This window comes from Papaver somniferum, unplaced genomic scaffold (assembly GCF_003573695.1).
Source record: "Papaver somniferum cultivar HN1 unplaced genomic scaffold, ASM357369v1 unplaced-scaffold_154, whole genome shotgun sequence".
In the NCBI taxonomy this organism is placed as follows: domain Eukaryota; kingdom Viridiplantae; phylum Streptophyta; class Magnoliopsida; order Ranunculales; family Papaveraceae; genus Papaver; species Papaver somniferum.
This window is the reverse complement of record NW_020624820.1, coordinates 4,230,634-4,249,778: the sequence shown is the minus strand read 5'-3', so window position 1 is coordinate 4,249,778 and position 19,145 is coordinate 4,230,634. Positions and strand designations below refer to the sequence as shown.

Genomic DNA, 19,145 nt, shown 5'->3' with positions numbered 1-19,145 from the left:
TCCTTGTTAAAATGACATGAACTTTACGCATGCTGCCACTTGCCAGAATTTATTTAACTAGCAGCGTTTGGTACCATTGCTCTCTGTAGTTACAGAAATTCTAATTAAGTAAACTACTAACCAGATGCAGACACCTGGTCGGCAAAATAAAATCTTCCTCGGGAAGGGTTTTTATCAATGCTTATGCTAACCATGTCCGCACAATTATGATTTGCTTTGAGTTAATATCAGGTCTTAAGATAAATTTTGCTAAAAGCGACCTCTTTGGTTTGGTGTGGGGTTTTCTGGTGACAGCTCCATTTGCCTTTGGTTTTGGATGCTACATTGATTTATTGCCTACTACTTACTTGGGTCTCCCCTTGGAGATAAGTGAAAAGGCACAACGAAGTGGTCGAAGGTTATCGGTAGGTGTACTCAAAGACTCTAGCAGGTACGAATAGGGGTTTTCTCTCAAGGGCTGGTAAAGTTACACTAATCGGCAGTGTGCTCTCCGACTGGCCAACTTAATTATTTCATGTCTCTATTTGAGATGCTTAAATCTGTTGCTAACCAGATTGAAAAGATCGTGCAAGACTTCTTATGGCATGAGACGAATAATGGCAGCAAGCTCCACCTGGTTAAACGGATGGGTGGTTTGGGGATAAGGTGATTTTCTGCCATGAATGATGCTTTACTAGTTAAATGGTTGTGGAAATTTGTAGAAGAAGATGAGACGCTTTGGAAAGATGTAATCACATAAAATATGCCTTTCTAAAACTCCTACTATGCTTATGGGGTCTCTTTGTGGATTGGAAATAATAAACTACAAGCTTTACTTAAAAATAATGTCATTTTAAAAGCTAATAGAGGCAACTCAATCAGGTTCTGGGAGGGTCCTTGGCTAGTTGAAACTGATTCTAAGCATCTTTACCCTGTTCCATATTTTAAATCCAGATGCAAAGGTAAACTCATAAGTGAAGTTGGTGCTGCGTGCATTCAGTCAAGGCGGTGAGTTGAATTTAAAAATGCAGCTGTGCAGAGCTAATTTGGTAGAAATTTACACCAATCTGCAGGGATACTCAAACAACTTGAATGAGAAAGACTGTATATTGGAAGCTTAATGCAGACAAAGAATCCTCTGTTAAGTCTTGTCACTCTTCCAGTAATCTTCTCCAACTTGGGATCATCAGCTTTACAAGGTAATTTGGAAAAAACATGTCCATCCAAGATTGGCATTCTTCTTCTGGTGTGCAATTAGAAACAGACTCCCCACTAAGGATATCCTGATTCAAAGAGGTCTAAATGTTGAGGGAAAGTGCATTTTCTGAGATGAGATGGGAACCTTGGATCTCCATTGCTCCCTTGCTAACTCCGTTTGGAGCTACTTTCTTAAGGAGGTAATTGACAGCTGTTGGTGATGCCTATGGAGCAGAAAAGACTTGGGCAAAAAACTACAACGAGATCTGGTATATGCTGTTAGCAGTGACCATTTGGAGTTTGTACGGTGTGGTTGCTAATTCAACTCATTCTTCGGCTACAGGTGTGCAAAAGTCTCCTTTTCAAAGTTTTGAAAATGCGTCTATCTTTTAGCAATGCAAATAGGAGCTGGAAAGAAATATACTTCACCCCTCCTTCCGCCTTCTCTCCTTTTGCTCTACTTTCCTTTCTGTTTGCTCTTTCTCCCTGTTTCCATGGGGGTATATTAATTATATGTCCTATTTTTGACTCCCTATAAATATATTCTTATGCAACAATAAATATGTTCCTCATTTTTTAATAACCCTATCCATTTAATATTAGATTATTTTAATACCCTCACCTATATAATATTTTTTTTTATTTCAAAATGGAACAAATTTCTTCCGCTACCACTCCACCACCATTGCACCACCACCACCACTGGCGCCACCACTAGTCCACAGCCACCGCCACCACCACTGATGCAATCACCGCCATTCCCCCCCCCCCCCCCCCCCCCCCCCCCCGCCACTGATGCAATCATCACCAAAAAAAGGGATCAACAACATATGTTGATCCAATTTAGGGATCAATAACAGTAGTTGATCCACCCATCGCCGCCACCGTTGGTTCAGATACTTTTGTATCAACGAAAGTAGTTGATCAATTTCAGTTGGATCAACAATGGATTTTATCCATTTCAGTTGGATCAACAATAGAAGTTTATCCATTGCAGTTGGATCAACAATGGATGTTTATTCATGCTGATGGAAAAAATGCTACCATTTCATTAGTTGCAGTTTTAGATCCACCAACCAAACCATCAACCACCATTAATAATCCATAACAACAACCACCGCCACCATCACCGCCGCCACTATCGTTTCAAATAATTTTGTATCAACAATGGTAGTTTATCCATTTAAATTGAATCAACAGTGGGTGTTTATCCATTTCAGTTGGATCAATAGTGGGTGTTTATCCATTTCCGTAATTATTCCCAGCATCATTACCATTGGTATACATTGCATCAGCATCTTTGGTATCCATGGAAGTGACACCACCGAAACTTATAGAATATATATATCACATCAACAACAATAGTTGATCCAGAAAAAAAAAAGGATCAACAGCATATGTTGATCCAATTTAGGGATCAACAACAGTAGATGATCCACCCACCACCGCCACCGTTGGTTTAGATACTTTTGTATCAACAAAAGTAGTTGATCCATTTCAGTTGGATCAACAATGGAAGTTTATCCATTGCAGTTGGATCAACAGTAGAAGCTGATCCATTGCAGTTGGATCAACAGTAGAAGTTTATCCATTGCAGTTGGATTAACAATGGATGTTTATCCATGCTGATGGAAAAAATGCTACCATTTCATTAGCTGTAGTTTCAGATCCACCAACAAAGATCCACCATCGGTTCAGATAATTTTGTATCAACAACGATAGTTTATCCATTTAAATTGGATCAACAATGAGTGTTTATCCATTTCAGTTGGATCAACAATAGATGTTGCAATCTCTATTCTCTTGCAATCCACTCCAAAACAATCCATGCAAGCATGAATCAAATGGGAAGGAAGACGTTTCAGTTATCTTATTTAAATCCCGAGATTCAAAATTCCAGTCCTAACATTAGAGCTGTATGCTGTTACTATCAGACTCAATTTAAAGGAAAAACAAACTAATCTATAAGCCAGCAAAACTATAAGCCACAGATTCACTTCATCTGCAATGCTGCAATGCCTTGGCAGCAACATCACCAACCCTGTAGCAGCCACTCATTGCTCAAGCCCACAGCCTTATCGACTGCCATCATCTATTCCATGCCTGAGAAAAACCCTTTCCATATCCCCTTCTAAATCTGAGCACCATAGTCTTCAACACAAAACCACCATTTCAACACAATCACTTCATTCCCTTCTTATCTGCAACTCAAAAGCCTCCACCTATCTCCTTCATTTTCTCCCTTGCAGCTGTAACTTGACCTCTATCTCAATTCCAGCAGCAACAGATATGCAACACTTCACAAACCCTTCTAAACAGTAGTTTGCAGCTTCATTGTACTAGCAACAGCTCCACTTTTGCAGTTTCTTATCACCCACTGCAGTCACCACAGTTCCACGCCACAAGCACAATAACACCAGAAAAAGGCATCTAACCAGCACCCACAGCCATTCAATTTCAGTCGATTCAAGCCTTACGCATTCAAAACAGCACCAGCTGCAATCACAAACAACTCCAGCTGCACTACCTCTGAACCACAACACACCATCCATTGCTCGCAACTGCTCCTCCAACACAACTCAATTGATCCAGCCAATTCATTACCTGCACCTGTAATAACCAACACCTTGCACTTCAGTTGCACTGCCTGTTTCAGTAAGCAACAAAGCACAACCAAGTCCACCAACTCCTCCTGTTTTGCAGATCAACAGAGTTACATGTGCCTACACCTGCTACATTATCCATATTCAACAACATCACTGCCATCAACTGCAGCTCGATTTCCATCTAATCTACATACATCAATATCATCATCCATGTCGCTCTTGAACCACAGTATTCAACAACCACCTCCAGACATCTGCAATCTCTATCTCAGACAAATACATAATTTCCATTTTCAAATCTTCACGTTATTCTTGTAACTTCCTGTAACAAACAACTCAAAACCCAATTGAAACAACACCATGACTCACTGCATCTCAATTCCTGTAGAAAATTCCTAACATACATCTAATGTAATTCAGGCATTCATCGCAACATCCAATATCACTATCTCATCTTCTACTGCAAATTGAAATTAACACCAAGATCAGCCACCATCATCTCAACACTATTACCTTGTCTTGACCTCCATATGTTCACAGCTCAGCTAATGTTTCCCTTATACAGTACCAAACCCATTTATGTTTCAATCTTTTCTCGATCAATTGCAGCTTCATCTCTTCAATCCAAACCCATCTTGACTTCCATCTCAGACTCAGTTTAGATCCCCTTTAATTAAATTTCAGAACCGGGAGAAAAATCCCCAATTCCTTCAAATTCCGACAGATGCAATCAATTTTTTCTGATTCTCTAATTCAGAAGCTAACCAATTTTCGGTAACAGCATCTCCATCATCTGTGTCTTTCTCCCTTGCAACAAGCTTATAAAATCAGAAGTAGAAGTTTCTTTGTGATTCTAAAACTTCATTTAATCCTCAATCATAGCCATTATATCAACGGCAGTAGCATAAGGTATTCTTCCCCGTGTCTTCGCTAATAGTAATCTGAAATACAACTCAAAACTCCATTAACTCGTACCTATTGTTTCCTGATTTGTCTCGGGTTCAAATGCTGTCTTAACCATCTGGAAAACGATCAGATGATCCATGCCGACTGACAACATGACTTGGTTCAGTGAAAAGGAGATTAGTTTAAGAAGATTAGTTTCTCTTTGATTCATCACTAATTTGTTGATATTGGAGATGGTTGTGGTGGTGCTGGTAGGGATAGCGATGGTGGTGGTGGTGATTGCAGAGATGGAAATGGTGGCGGTGGTAAGGTGACGGTGATGGAGAGGGATGGTGGTGATGGCGGAGAAAGGAAAGAAAAATTGTTTCTAGATCTAAAGAATAAAAGTGCACAAAAGTCGCAGAGGGGTATTAAAGGAAAGTATAATTAATTAAATTTCCTTGTTTTTGTATTAAGGATAATAATATAATGGACAAGGATATTTATGAAGCCTATCAAAAGTAAGGATAGTTTTACAATTTCCACTTTCCATGGCTGCTAAGAGGGTACTAGTTTGTTTGGGGGTGTACCAATGGTAAGTTCGATAGGTTACCTGGAGATCCCATGGAAAGGCACCCATATGTGTGCTGGTAGTTGTATTCTGGGTGCCTTCATAAGCTTTTTTGCCTTTTTATACTGTTTGACATACACAAACGCAGCAAGTTATGGCTTCTTCTTCTTGTGTTCTTCGTCTTGCTGCAATCCATCCTTGTGATTATCAATACCAAACCTTTAGAAAACTCAAACCCATGTTGTCACCAGTCCATGGAAATCTCACAATATTGTCATCTCCTAATCCCCTGCTATTAATCACCAGCCAGAAACACAAACTCCAATTTGTGTCACTAGAAACCCTACAATACCCTAGTAATATTTTCACATCAAAGAGTAGTAGTACAATCTGTATGGCAACTGCGTCATTATATGAGAAATCAGAAAATTATACTCCGAAAATTCCAGCTACAGAGTTATGTGTACTAGTATCTGTGTATATCATCCCATTCTTAAACCGACTAAATCTACTTTCCAAATTCCCAGTTCTAAAATATGCAATCGTACCATTGTTAGGATTCTATCAATCAATACCCATTCTTGGTTCGATTGCGTTTCTCTCTTTATTTATTGGTTTTGTAAGATACAGGAATTTTTATAAGGTTAACTACTCTTTAGAAGCAATTGTTATGGATAGCTTGCTAGTTATTGCATCTTTAGCTCGCCCGTTTTTGGTGAATCCGGGTCCTATGGCTGGAGGAGGAGCATTAGGGTTCAAGGTTCAGTTGTTGAATGTGAGTATTATGATGATATATATATGTTGATGGCAAATATTTTTGTGTTCTGACAGTTCTAATTGATTCGCAGGTTCTTGAATTACTCAGTTTCCAGACATGCATACATTCATGTTTAGAATACTTGGGGGCTGTCCAGTGGGTTGGAGAAGGTAACGCACTTTCTCACATAATGAAGGTGGCACTTACGACCGAAGACGATGAAGGTCGACATGTCGGAAGATCCTTGGTGTTAAAACATCTAAGACGAAACGACTGTGATATGAATTACGCTGAAACATGCAACAAAATTATACAATCCTCATGTCAAAGCTGTTTAAATTCTTTGCTGAATCTATTTAGAAAAGCTAGAGTCGACTACTTGATTCATCGGCATGTAGATAGGGGTGTAGACGAACAGATATATATACAAGTCTTTAACCTTTTATGGTTGCTTGACATTCTGGTACATCGGCAAGCGGCCGAGGAGTTTGCAATTATGTGGACTAACCAACAGGAGCTGGCAAACCTGCACAAGAAATTCTATTCGCCACATCGCCATTTCGTTAACTTCATCACAACAGAATTACTTGCTGGTATAAGAGATGGAAAAATCCTTCTGGCCAAGGACGTCAGACAGCTGTTATTACAAACATGGTTTCAGCCATTAGTTGATGATTACTCTTCCTTAAGAAGCCATGGATCATTTGATCAGAAAGTGGAGGAAAATATTGAGAGGGCAATATTAGAACTTACACCAGAAGCTCGACAGACAGAGGACCGCTTCGGGGCATTACGTAATCTAATGATTGTTTTGGAAATGCTAGTAAATGTGGGGCAGCAAACAATTATCTTTATCATAACATTACCTCGAACGTTTGCTTCAAAAAAAGAAAAACCTCAAAGTTATTTATAGAACACAACCTTTTTTCTCTGCTGATTACAACCATTGTTTCAGATCTAACAAGAAAATTTGGAAAATATGTTTCTCAATTTTATATTCCCGTTCTCTTATCTAATTATTTGTTTTTGGCATTTGTAATTTTATCTCCAAAAATTGATTCTGAATTCTGGTTATAATACCATTTGTGGCCATCACAGCTGAGGCCAGGATTACATTGCTTCTTACGTGCACCCCGCCATATTCATTCTCTATTGTACAACCAATCTAGCCGACAATGTCTAGTTCATCTAAAGGCTCTAAATTCCATCGTTTATAAATTCAACTCTTTTCACTTTCAAAACCACACTTTTTACAACCATCATTTTCAACAAATCTTTTCTACTCTCAAACTTCTTCGTTTAGTTATTTTTGAAAGCTTTCTACGTGGGCCTAGATCTGGAAAAAATAAATGTTCAAAAAAATGATAAGTTCTACGGAAACACAAAATACTCCAGCACCGATAGTTCGTGGTTCAAAGTAAAGTCGGGATGAAGATATAAGTTATTTGTAGAAGGTATATTCTTTCGTGCTTGACCGTATCAATGGTGTTCAACAACAACAAAATGCGCTTTGAAGGAATATTTTTAATCAATTTTGGGCCTAAATCTGGAAAAAAAATGTTCAAAAAAAAGGACAAGTTTCGGGGAAACACAAAATACTCCGGCACTGAAAATTCACGGTTCAAAGTAAAGTAAAGTCGGAATGAAGATACAAGCTATTTGCAGAAGGTATATTCTTCCGTGCTTGACCCTATCAATGGTGTTCAACAACAACAAACCGCGTTTTGGAGGAATATTTTTAATCAATTTTATCAGGAAAGTAGGAATCCTAAAAACCATGATGATGCTGGTTTGTAAAGTTGTTATAATATAATCAGCAACTATAAACAATTGGGTATCTCTGATGACGCAAGTGAATCGTTGCAAACTGAACGCTGAGACTGAAGTTGTAATTGAATTTGTTTAATTGATATTCAAAACGGGTAGCTAGCTCAGCTGGTCATCTCTGTTCCTTAAAGGTTGATGCGGTCCAGGAGATCCCAGGTTCAAGTCCCCAATGGTGCAATATTGCAGTATGAATGGCAACATTCAAGAAATACGGGTTTCAAGTATATGAATCCCGTTTCTACATCCTTAAAAGGTTGAACTTGTATATATCTGATATGTTGAACGCATATCAAATACCAAATCAACCACCATACGAGACTACAAATGTTGCCCAACCACATGGGTCTTCTTATTGTTCACCAAAAACAAACTCAAACCTTCAACTTAATTGGGAAAATCTCAACATAGTAATTCAATTCTTAATGTTATTGGAGAGAAGAAAGATATGATGGAGGTAATTACAAAAAAAACAAAAAAAATCAAAAAGGCAGCTCAAGATGCCGCACGATCATCAACTTCATAATTAAACATGAAAGAATTTTTGGTAAACATGAAAAATGTATTGTTAAAATAATAAAGCGCAAGAAAATGGCTGCAGAAATGAGGAAAGAAAGTTAGGTAGTTGAATTCCTTTTTCCTAAAATGTGCATGAAATGACGAGGGTACCTAGTACACCAAAATATTTTTGTATCAACATATACAGACTAATTTGTGTAACCAAAACAATAATAGCCAAAAAATTACTTCAACAATATCTAACTTGGTGTATATTCTAAATTCGAGAACGAAGTAACTACGGGATCGTACCAAGTGCATTTGTGTACAAGTGTGTTCACTTGACGTACAAGTGTAGTTAATTTAATTATAAATATAAATATTATAATGCGAAAGTAAAGTAAATCACACTACACACAATGTTTTACTAACGAGGAAAACTGCATGGCAGAAAACCCCGGGATCTAGTCCAGTTTTGAATACTCTCATAATTAAGTCATTATACAAATTGACTACTACAACTTCGTATAGTTGAGACAATAAACTACCCGTAGTAATCAGTTCCTTAAGTATCCTTGTTCCTACAACCGATTTGGCTTGTGTACGTGAATCCAAAGAAAGAGTCCATTATCTTGATTAGCTTCACCCTGTTATTAATACTTTCGCTTTCAATCTCTTTGGATCGCAACCCAAAGCGGAAAATGAATAAATCTGTTTCAGTAACCCACTCACTTATCAATCTCTCGAATCAAGATTTCGATCAGAGATAAAGTAGAGTAAAGGATCTTCCGTTTATAAAAATAAACCTCGTTGGTCAAAGATCAAATCAAGACAAATTGTCGAAAAAATCAATCTCAGTGGACATGCTTTGTGCAAGCAACTCTACAAGGAGTAGAAAATGGACAGTTTTTTTCGATCTTTCTAAAAGTCTCATGTCTATGAACATAAATAGATTGTTAGATACAAGAGAATCAATGTGCAAGAAGAATCACAAAGATCAGAAACAAAAAGGGAAATCCTTTCATCTTCACTTTTCAAAGTAACCACAACACAAACAACTTGATTCCATTATTGATCGATCACACACATAACGAAGTTTGTTAATCTTAGATGATCAACAAATATATCTACAAATATTGAATCACTAAATATGCAGTAGTCAATCCTCAAAAAAACTTGAGCGGCCTTATATCAGAAGCTAAGGATCTCAGAGGTGTTGAAGGGTAAAAACAATTTACTGGATTTTGAGTAAAAATGGAAAGTTGTGGAGTAGGCGGATCCTCGATTAAGAAAATCTTCTAAGATCTTTAACATATGTACTACACATGAGTACTTGAATTCGAGAAATCAATCAGTAAGACTCCGGACTAAACCAAGAAAATTGTCATTCTAGAGTCAATTTGGTCACAAAGAGGGATGATGGTCGATCTGTAGGAGGAAAGCTTAGAATGTGTGAGATCAATGGTAATTGATGGATTGTGGATGTGTTGATTTTTTTTTTGTGTTAGACCGGGAGAAAGGCTTATGTGTAGCTGATAACGATGGACTGTCGTAAGTTGGATTACGATGAGTTAAGTTCGATTAGTTATCAGTCAGAGGCCGATGAACCTATTTATTGATGGAGTAACTAACACATTGATCTCCAGTAAGTGTGGTGGTTGAAGAGTAGTGTAAGAGTAAGGAAGTGTGAAACCGTGGTTGAACCAGTTCCCCATTGCGTGGGAAACTCGGTTGATTGTCTATCCACTACTTCACTTATTCCTTCAACTGCCCGCATGACTTACTCACTTTCTCAATCGTTGATGTACTGTTATATCACACATACTATACGCCACCAGACCAAAACCCTAATGAATATCCCCCATATGACATGATTGATGTTTAATGTGAAGTATACTTTTATAGAGAGTGTTTAGTAGGTCAATTGTTGACTTGGATAGACCGTGAGCTTTGATGAGTCGAGCATAATTTTCAATGAAGAATGTGACATGCTCTGTGACACATCATTATGATGTATTAATTATAAGGTGTCTTCTATGACAACAATGATGCTTGGACGCTGAGTCTGATTAATTTTGACATATCATTGTGCCAGCTGAGGCAACAATGATACTCGAATGATTTGAATTGATGAACGTCGATTTGATGAGATTGCTGGATCGTTATGGACAAATATGTATTTTTATATATCAAGTATTTTACAGGAAAACATATACTTCTAAGTTATCGATCCACCGTGTCATAAGTAGTCGGATGACAAATTGGAGAGATTAAAATATTAGCAGATATATTGGATGATCGACCAAGTGGATGATTTTCCAACGAAATAATGGATGATCGATCAAATGGATGGTCGACCAATGATATGTTGCTTCTTGTACAATCCAGCAACAAAAATATTGGTAGCAAAACCGAACATTAAATATTTATTAAAACATTGGTATTTTGCTTCTTGGACAATCGAGCAACAAAAATATTGGTAGCAAAACCGAATATTAAATATTTTTAATTAAAATATTGATAACTGGATAAATATAAAAATTATTGATGCTCATACTCGATCAGAATTATCATCAAGTCTGAAACCGTAATTTTAGGAAGCACTGGATCCAGGAGATGGAGGACTGTCCAATATGTTCAGAAAGACGAACCGACAATGAGTATGAGAACCAGTCATTAGTGGTGATGAGACCGGCTAGGCGGTATATGGAGGATTTTCAAATTTATGTAAGAAGGACTAATCAAATACAGAGGATTAATCAAATAAATAATTAATTAAATAAGAGTGTGGGACTAGGCCAGCCATGTGACCAAGGGACCACTGGTAGGCTCTTAAAGATGTAGAAAATAAGAGTAAAAGAAAGCCTACTTGTTAAACCGCAAGTGCACGGTGTCGGTTGTAGTTTGTGCAAGAATGGGTCGAATCCACAGGGACTTGTGTGTGTAGTTGAAGTTTCCTAAGCTAAGCAGTGACAGTAAGTGACAGTGGCAGTGACAGTTACAATGGCAATGAGCCAAAGGCAGTGAAGTATAGAATGAAGGTACTAGGGTCTTTGAATCTACTTCTTGATCCTAAGCTAAGGCAGCATCTAATCGAATCATGTCTTGTTTCATCTCAGGAAATACTATAATGGGTGATTTATCAACTAATTTTACTAGCATACCCCTAGCATCAGCTGTCTTTCTACAGCACAGTTGATCACGGGTTTACTTGCACAACCAATTAATCTATCAACTCTAAGGCATTTGGGCACAATCCTTCTAATGTACTGAATTTTTAACCATTATCACTCACTTACCCCTAGCATCAGCTGTCTTTCTACAGCACAGCTGATCACAGGCTTGCTTGTTCAAATGGCTACTAGCAGTCCTAACTCATTTTTAGCACTACAAGAACAATGACATGATTACTAACTATCTTAACATACAATCAAGAGTTTCATCTAAACCCTAGCACATGAAATTAGAACATGATAAACATAATTAACATTTGAAATTGAAATTAACTGAATTAAGAACTATAATTGAAATTCACAGAACATGGATAATTGAGGGCACTGGCTAGTCCAGGCCTCTGAGGTGGTGCTCTGGCTAATCCAGGCATACCTTCTACAACACCCAAGCCTTCTATTTATACCCAATTTCAATTCCCCCAAAATACCTAATTTCTAAAATTAGGGTTTACAAATTAAATCAAAATTTCTTACCAACTACTTCTGATATCCACTCAATTAGCTTGACCCACGCTTCCTGTTCCTCTTCTGCTCACTCTTCTGGTACAATTTCCCTAGCTCGAGCTATTCCATCATTTTCTCTCCTAGGGTTTCAGGAACTGTGAAGAGGAGAAAGTGATAGAATAGTAGGCTAGAATGATGGGGGATTAGGTGGTAGTGATGGGTTCTAGTGTTTGGGGATTTGACGGCTCTTGGAGGGGAGTGGTGGTGGTTGAGGCGACGGAGAGGGTGGAGTTGGCAGGAGCAGAGCTCGACTGCTCGAAGGAGGAAGATGAGAATTTGGGTAAGGTGTGTTTGGCTGAAGGGTATATGTGTTAGGTGTTTGGGTGTTGAGCGGATGCATCAAGTCTCGATGATTCGCAAAGCTGAGCCGTGGGATGCGGAAATCATAGATTGATCTAAGGGCTACAAGTGAAGAGGATGGTATCGACCGTCGGATGCCTGATACAACGAAACTGACGGCTCAAGATGGAGTTAGGTGCTGTAATGTTAGACAGGAGCTTCAGACTTTGATGCACGATGATGAGGCGACCGTAGGATGATGTGATGGATCCTATCTGACGGTTCTCATGGAAATGGGTATGGATATTGGAAATGGATTTGGGTAAGGGTTTTGGGCCTTGGGTATTCCAAGACCATATCTTCTTTAAGAATAATTCTTCCTCTTCAAGCCCACTTCTAGTTTATCCGGCTCTTGCAAACATCATTCTTCGCTGCCTTCCTGCGGGAGTCTTGACCGTTTCTTTGCTCTTTTCGCTCAACAATTCATCCAAGCTTTATTTAGTACCTAAAAATACAAAATTAATCAATAAAAATATTTATTCTTGAAAACAATGAAAATACAGAATATGGGATAAAATGTAGAATTAATGCACAAAACATGAGTTAAATGCCAAGAAAAATATATAAAAATATGCACTTTTTAGCACTCATCAAATACCCCCAAACCTGAATTTTACTTGTCCTCAAGTAAAACAAAACTAAGGAAATCCTACCTATACCACTGTTGCTGGTCTCTCGAATGCATTTAGCGTATGCACTAAGCCTTTTAAACCACTAAGTGTCCCTAGTGGACGAGTGAAGTCTCGTGAAGGTTTGCTTAGAACGTACCTACAAAGTTCTAGGTCAAAATATAAGCTCATATTCCATGAAATGTGACATGTGCAAGACAGTAGAAGCTCACAGCAAAATGGAGATGTCAATCTAGCTATCAAAGGCACAATCCTAGCACTGATAACAACTAAAGACACGTGATAAGAGTGTAAAGTGTATCTACACATGTTTCTAGAATGACCTGAAGTTATGACTACTAATCACCAAGAGATAGTTTTTAGGCTAAGAACCGAATTCTAAGCCAAGCTAGCTGTCCGGCTTTACGAGAATTGTGAATGTTCACCCAATGAGTTGGTGATATTTCAGTTTACCCGCGTTATACATCGATGGCTGCACCCTCCTTGCTTATTACAAGACTATTTACAACAAAAAGATGACTCTTTACATGACTCTTATTTACATTGATTACTCTCTTTTATTTTTGGAACAAGAGAGAACTATTGTCTTTAACATGACAAAACATGGAATAAATAAATACTTGATTTTTTTTTTTTTTTTGATTTTTTTTGATTTTTTGAATTTTTTGATTTTTTTTTTTTTTTTGAAGAAATAACTTTGATCTTTACAACATATGACACTTTTGATACATGAACAAAAGAAAAACATAATTACATGACTCTTAGCAAGAGGTGGCCCTTATCGAATGCATCCGGTCAAATTCTATGGTTGCTTTTCTTAACGTATCCTCCAACTTCTATCCCAGCCAACCAAAGAACAAGCTAGTCAAGTCTCATTCAGTATTCTAAAGTGATTGGCAATCTAACTTCCTATCAAACACCTTGAAGATCGAGGCTATACATGTATTGGTAGATCGTGCGCGTGCAAGTTTCTTATCACATGTGAATTGTGCTAGAATCAGGGTGCCTAAATATCTAGACTAAGACTCCTAAAATTTACATATTTGCACAAGAGTCAACATTTCAAGGTAAATGAGCTCCATTTTTATGATTTTTTATTTTTTTATTTTTTTTTTAATTTTTTATTTTTTTCAAAAAAGGAGTTCTTGTTTTCAATTATAACATGTGATCGTGGTACTCTCTATACCCCCAAACCTAAACTAAACATTGTCCTCAATGTTTCAAAATATGAACAAAATTATAATACAACATGTGAAGAGGATCATGTTGAGTAGAGAAAAAGGAAAGAGAATACCCGATTCGGCGAAAGCAAGATTAGAACTCCGTTATTCAAGGCAAGAATCCAACATATGTCAGCCGAGATCATATTGGATTAGCAAAATATATACAAAAGGAACAAAAGGATTTTTAAAATTTTTATCTACTGGATTATATACAAAAAATTCACCGTACACTAACAATCTAAAGAGTTGAGGATCAACCCAAAAGACAAAGTGTAGAGGTTTCAACAGCTTCACACAATAATAATATGATAGGCATGCAAGTGAAGCTGTGAAACAAAATGAGCTACCCCCAAACCTGGATTTTTCAACAGATAAAATTTTGGATACAAAATCTCGCAGTTTTTGGGGTTCATCATGCACAAGGTCTAATTCGAAATGAACTTTGCTAGGGACGGGTACACATGCTAATTCCAACTGTGGTTCCTCAAAGATATTATACTTAGATGCAAAATAGTCCAAAAGGACTTGGGAAGCACACAGTTCCAAACCTAGATTAGGGACTCTCAGAAAAATTGGTTTGACAATATGGGTACAAACCAACTCTAGGTTGGGTGGAAGGCTATCAGATTGTGACTTAGGCAAGAAAGTGACATCTAAGTGTCTCACATGCATGAGATCAAGAGTATCAATATTATCAGTCACATCAGCATTATCTAAGTCACACTCAAGATGTGTAGCATGCTCATCATCACAAAAAATTTGCACAAGTCCTAATTCAGAATCGTGGTTATCCGATATATTCAAATTATCATCAACAGAAGCAATATATTGTGGCTTAAGTATGGAATCAGACACATCAACTATGTTTTCCTGCATAGGATCATTAGTGTCAACAGAAGATTTACCTAAGTCATGCTCTTCACAGGATAATTGCACAATATCAAAATCAGTATCAACATCACATGCATATGGAATATTAGAAGAAATATCATTCATGAAGGTCGGGGCAGAAAAGCCTATTGTATTTGAAACCAAAGGTTCCACAACATTTTCAGCATAGACATGTTCTTCTAACATAACATTATCATTATCATCATCATAGTAATATGCATACTTGTCCCTATTAGCAGTTGTGGTGTCATTAGTCAACTCATGTTCCTCTAGATTAGGTTCATATTCAATATCATACACATGAGAAGGACTAGACATGCTATTTTCAAAGTTCAATTCATTACCACCTATATCATGTGATAGTGTCTCAGTTTCCCTAATGGATTCCCATTGACGGGTTTTCTCCGCAATCTCAGCTAAAAATTTCCATGCATCATCCACAGTTTTATCAAGAAATTCACCATTACACATACACTCAACCATGGCTCGAGATTTAAAGTCTAGTCCCTCATAGAGGATAGCGACAAGTCTCCACTTCTCAAATCCATGGTGTGGACATTCGCTCAACAAATCATTAAAACGTTCAAAATAGTCAAAAACAGTTTCCTCATCCAATTGGACAAAACAATTGATACTTTGACGAATAGCGATGGTCCTATGATGTGGAAAGAATTTTTTAAAAATAGATCTGTGAGTTGGTCCCAAGTGTTGATTGATTGTGGTCTCAAACCGTAAAACCATGTTTTGGCCCTTTCCTTTAGAGAAAATGTAAACAAACGCAATTTCAGAGAGTCTTCGGACATATGATCAGGTTGCATAGTCCGACAAATTTGTTCAAACTCTCTTACATGAGTATAGGGGTTCTCAGAATCGAACCCTCGAAATAAAGGAAGTATTTGTATCATGCTTGCATTTATTTTAAAAGGGTTATTGGTTTGAGGTAAGACAATACATGATAATGGAATTTTTATTGTGGGATACATGTATTCATGGAGAGCATAGGTTGGCCCATATTGAAAAGACACAAAGCCCACTATTTGGTTTTAAAGGGTTTTCAAAAATTTGGTTTTTTATGGGAAAATTTTGGTTTTTATGGGTTTTGAAAACTTTGGTTTTTATGGGATTAAAAATTTGGTTTTCGAAATTAGGAGCAATTTTTTTTTTTTTTTTTTTTTGTGTTGTTTTGAAGCCCAAATTTTAGTTTAAAAGAAACTACAAGCCTAACAAACAACTAAATTACAAGCCCAAATAAAGAAAGAAATAAAAATAAAACTAATTATTACAAACCCACAAAAAAAAGAAAATAAAAATAAAACTAAAATTATTACAATCCCAAATAAATAAAAGAAATAAAATTAAAATAATTATTACATGCCCAAAAAGATAATTACAATTACAAGCCCAAAAGAGAATAACAATAGAAAACAAAAAAAATTACAAGCCCAAAAAATTTGGGTTTGGGTTTAGGCTTACCTTTTCGGAGGGAAGCCCAGTTGGGCTTTTATCCCTTTTCTTAAGTTGCACAAGCCCAGTTGGGCTTGGGATCTTCCTAAACTTTTGTTGGAGAGGCCCAGTTGGGCTTTGGCTTTCCTTTGGCTTTACAACAGAAACCCAGTTGGGTCAACCCAACAGCACCAGGCAGCTTGGAGAAGGCAGCACCAGCAAGAATGGCTAGTTGTACCAGGTTCACTCCAACTGCACCAGGGCAGCCTAGCAGGCAGAAGTAGCAGCAACAGCAGGGAGAAGAAGAAAGTAGCAGCACAGCTGCAGCAACAACAGCAAGAGCACCAGAGGCTCAGCACCAGCAGCAGCAAGTGGCAAGCCCAGCAGCAGCAGCACAGCAGCAGAGGCTGGCAGCAGCACAGCAGCAGAGGCTGGCAGCAGCAACAGGAAGCAGCAGCAGCAACAACACCTGTTGGCTCAAAAAGAGAAGTAAGTTTCTCTTGAAAAAGAAACAATGAGAGATCAGTACAGCAGTGATATGCAAACTAAGATGCAAACTAATATGCAATATGCAAGATGCTAATGCAAGTTACACTAAGATGCAGTTAACCTAAGATGCAATGCAAAACAGTAAGATGCACAGCAAGTTATGCAAAAACAACAAACTAAGATACAAGAAAAACTTCAACAAAACAGCAGCCAAGTCCCCAGCAGCGGCGCCAAAAACTTGGTAGGCTCTTAAAGATGTAGAAAATAAGAGTAAAAGAAAGCCTACTTGTTAAACCGCAAGTGCACGGTGTCGGTTGTAGTTTGTGCAAGAGCGGGTCGAATCCACAGGGACTTGTGTGTGTAGTTGAAGTTTCCTAAGCTAAGCAGTGACAGTAAGTGACAGTGGCAGTGACAGTTACAATGGCAATGAGCCAAAGGCAGTGAAGTATAGAATGAAGGTACTAGGGTCTTTGAATCTACTTCTTGATCCTAAGCTAAGGCAGCATCTAATCGAATCATGTCTTGTTTCATCTCAGGAAATACTATAATGGGTGATTTATCAACTAATTTTACTAGCATACCCCTAGCATCAGCTGTCTTTCTACAGCACAGCTGATCACGGGTTTACTTGCACAACCAATTAATCTATCAACTCTAAGGCATTTGGGCACAATCCTTCTAATGTACTGAATTTTTAACCATTATCACTCACTTACCCCTAGCATCAGCTGTCTTTCTACAGCACAGCTGATCACAGGCTTGCTTGTTCAAATGGCTACTAGCAGTCCTAACTCATTTTTAGCACTACAAGAACAATGACATGATTACTAACTATCTTAACATACAATCAAGAGTTTCATCTAAACCCTAGAACATGAAATTAGAACATGATAAACATAATTAACATTTGAAATTGAAATTAACTGAATTAAGAACTATAATTGAAATTCACAGAACATGGATAATTGAGGGTACTGGCTAGTCCAGGCCTCTGAGGTGGTGCTCTGGCTAATCCAGGCATACCTTCTACAACACCCAAGCCTTCTATTTATACCCAATTTCAATTCCCCCAAAATACCTAATTTCTAAAATTAGGGTTTACAAATTAAATCAAAAATTCTTACCAACTACTTCTGATATCCACTCAATTAGCTTGACCCACGCTTCCTGTTCCTCTTCTGCTCACTCTTCTGGTACAATTTCCCTAGCTCGAGCTATTCCATCATTTTCTCTCCTAGGGTTTCAGGAACTGTGAAGAGGCGAAAGTGATAGAATAGTAGGCTAGAATGATGGGGGATTAGGTGGTAGTGATGGGTTCTAGTGTTTGGGGATTTGACGGCTCGTGGAGGGGAGTGGTGGTGGTTGAGGCGACGGAGAGGGTGGAGTTGGCAGGAGCAGAGCTCGACTGCTCGAAGGAGGAAGATGAGAATTTGAGTAAGGTGCGTTTGGATGAAGGGTATATGTGTTAGGTGTTTGGGTGTTGAGCGGATGCATCAAGTCTCGATGATTCGCAAAGATGAGCCGTGGGATGCGGAAATCATAGATTGATCTAAGGGCTACAAGTGAAGAGGATGGTATCGACCGTCGGATGCCTGATACAATGAAACTGACGGCTCAAGATGGAGTTAGGTGCTGTAATGTTAGACAGGAGCTTCATACTTTGATGCACGATGATGAGGCGACCGTAGGATGATGTGATGGATCCTATCTGACGGTTCTCATGGAAATGGGTATGGATATTGGAAATGGATTTGGGTAAGGGTTTTGGGCCTTGGGTATGCCAAGACCATATCTTCTTTAAGAATAATTCTTCCTCTTCAAGCCCACTTCTAGTTTATCCGGCTCTTGCAAACATCATTCTTCGCTGCCTTCCTGCGGGAGTCTTGACCGTTTCTTTGCTCTTTTCGCTCAACAATTCATCCAAGCTTTATTTAGTACCTAAAAATACAAAATTAATCAATAAAAATATTTATTCTTGAAAACAATGAAAATACAAAATATGGGATAAAATGTAGAATTAATGCACAAAACATGAGTTAAATGCCAAGAAAAATATATAGAAATATGCACTTTTTAG

The 19,145-nt window shown here is 37.9% G+C and overlaps 1 protein-coding gene across 1 annotated transcript; it reads left to right on the top strand.

The window, feature by feature from the left end:
* Positions 1-5,350: 5,350 nt before the first annotated feature.
* Positions 5,351-6,930, top strand: LOC113336687. Its single transcript, XM_026582332.1, has 2 exons — positions 5,351-6,013; positions 6,087-6,930. The coding sequence occupies exons 1-2, from the start codon at positions 5,393-5,395 to the stop codon at positions 6,906-6,908; spliced, it is 1,443 nt and encodes a 480-aa protein (XP_026438117.1). The 5' UTR covers positions 5,351-5,392; the 3' UTR covers positions 6,909-6,930.
* Positions 6,931-19,145: the final 12,215 nt, after the last annotated feature.

Excerpts from the sequence above, each read along its gene's own strand:
- LOC113336687 (XM_026582332.1), top strand. The coding sequence starts at position 5,393 with ATGGCTTCTTCTTCTTGTGTTCTTCGTCTTGCTGCAATCCATCCTTGT. Across the intron at positions 6,014-6,086 it reads TCAAGGTTCAGTTGTTGAAT|GTTCTTGAATTACTCAGTTT; the intron begins GTGAGTATTATG and ends ATTGATTCGCAG.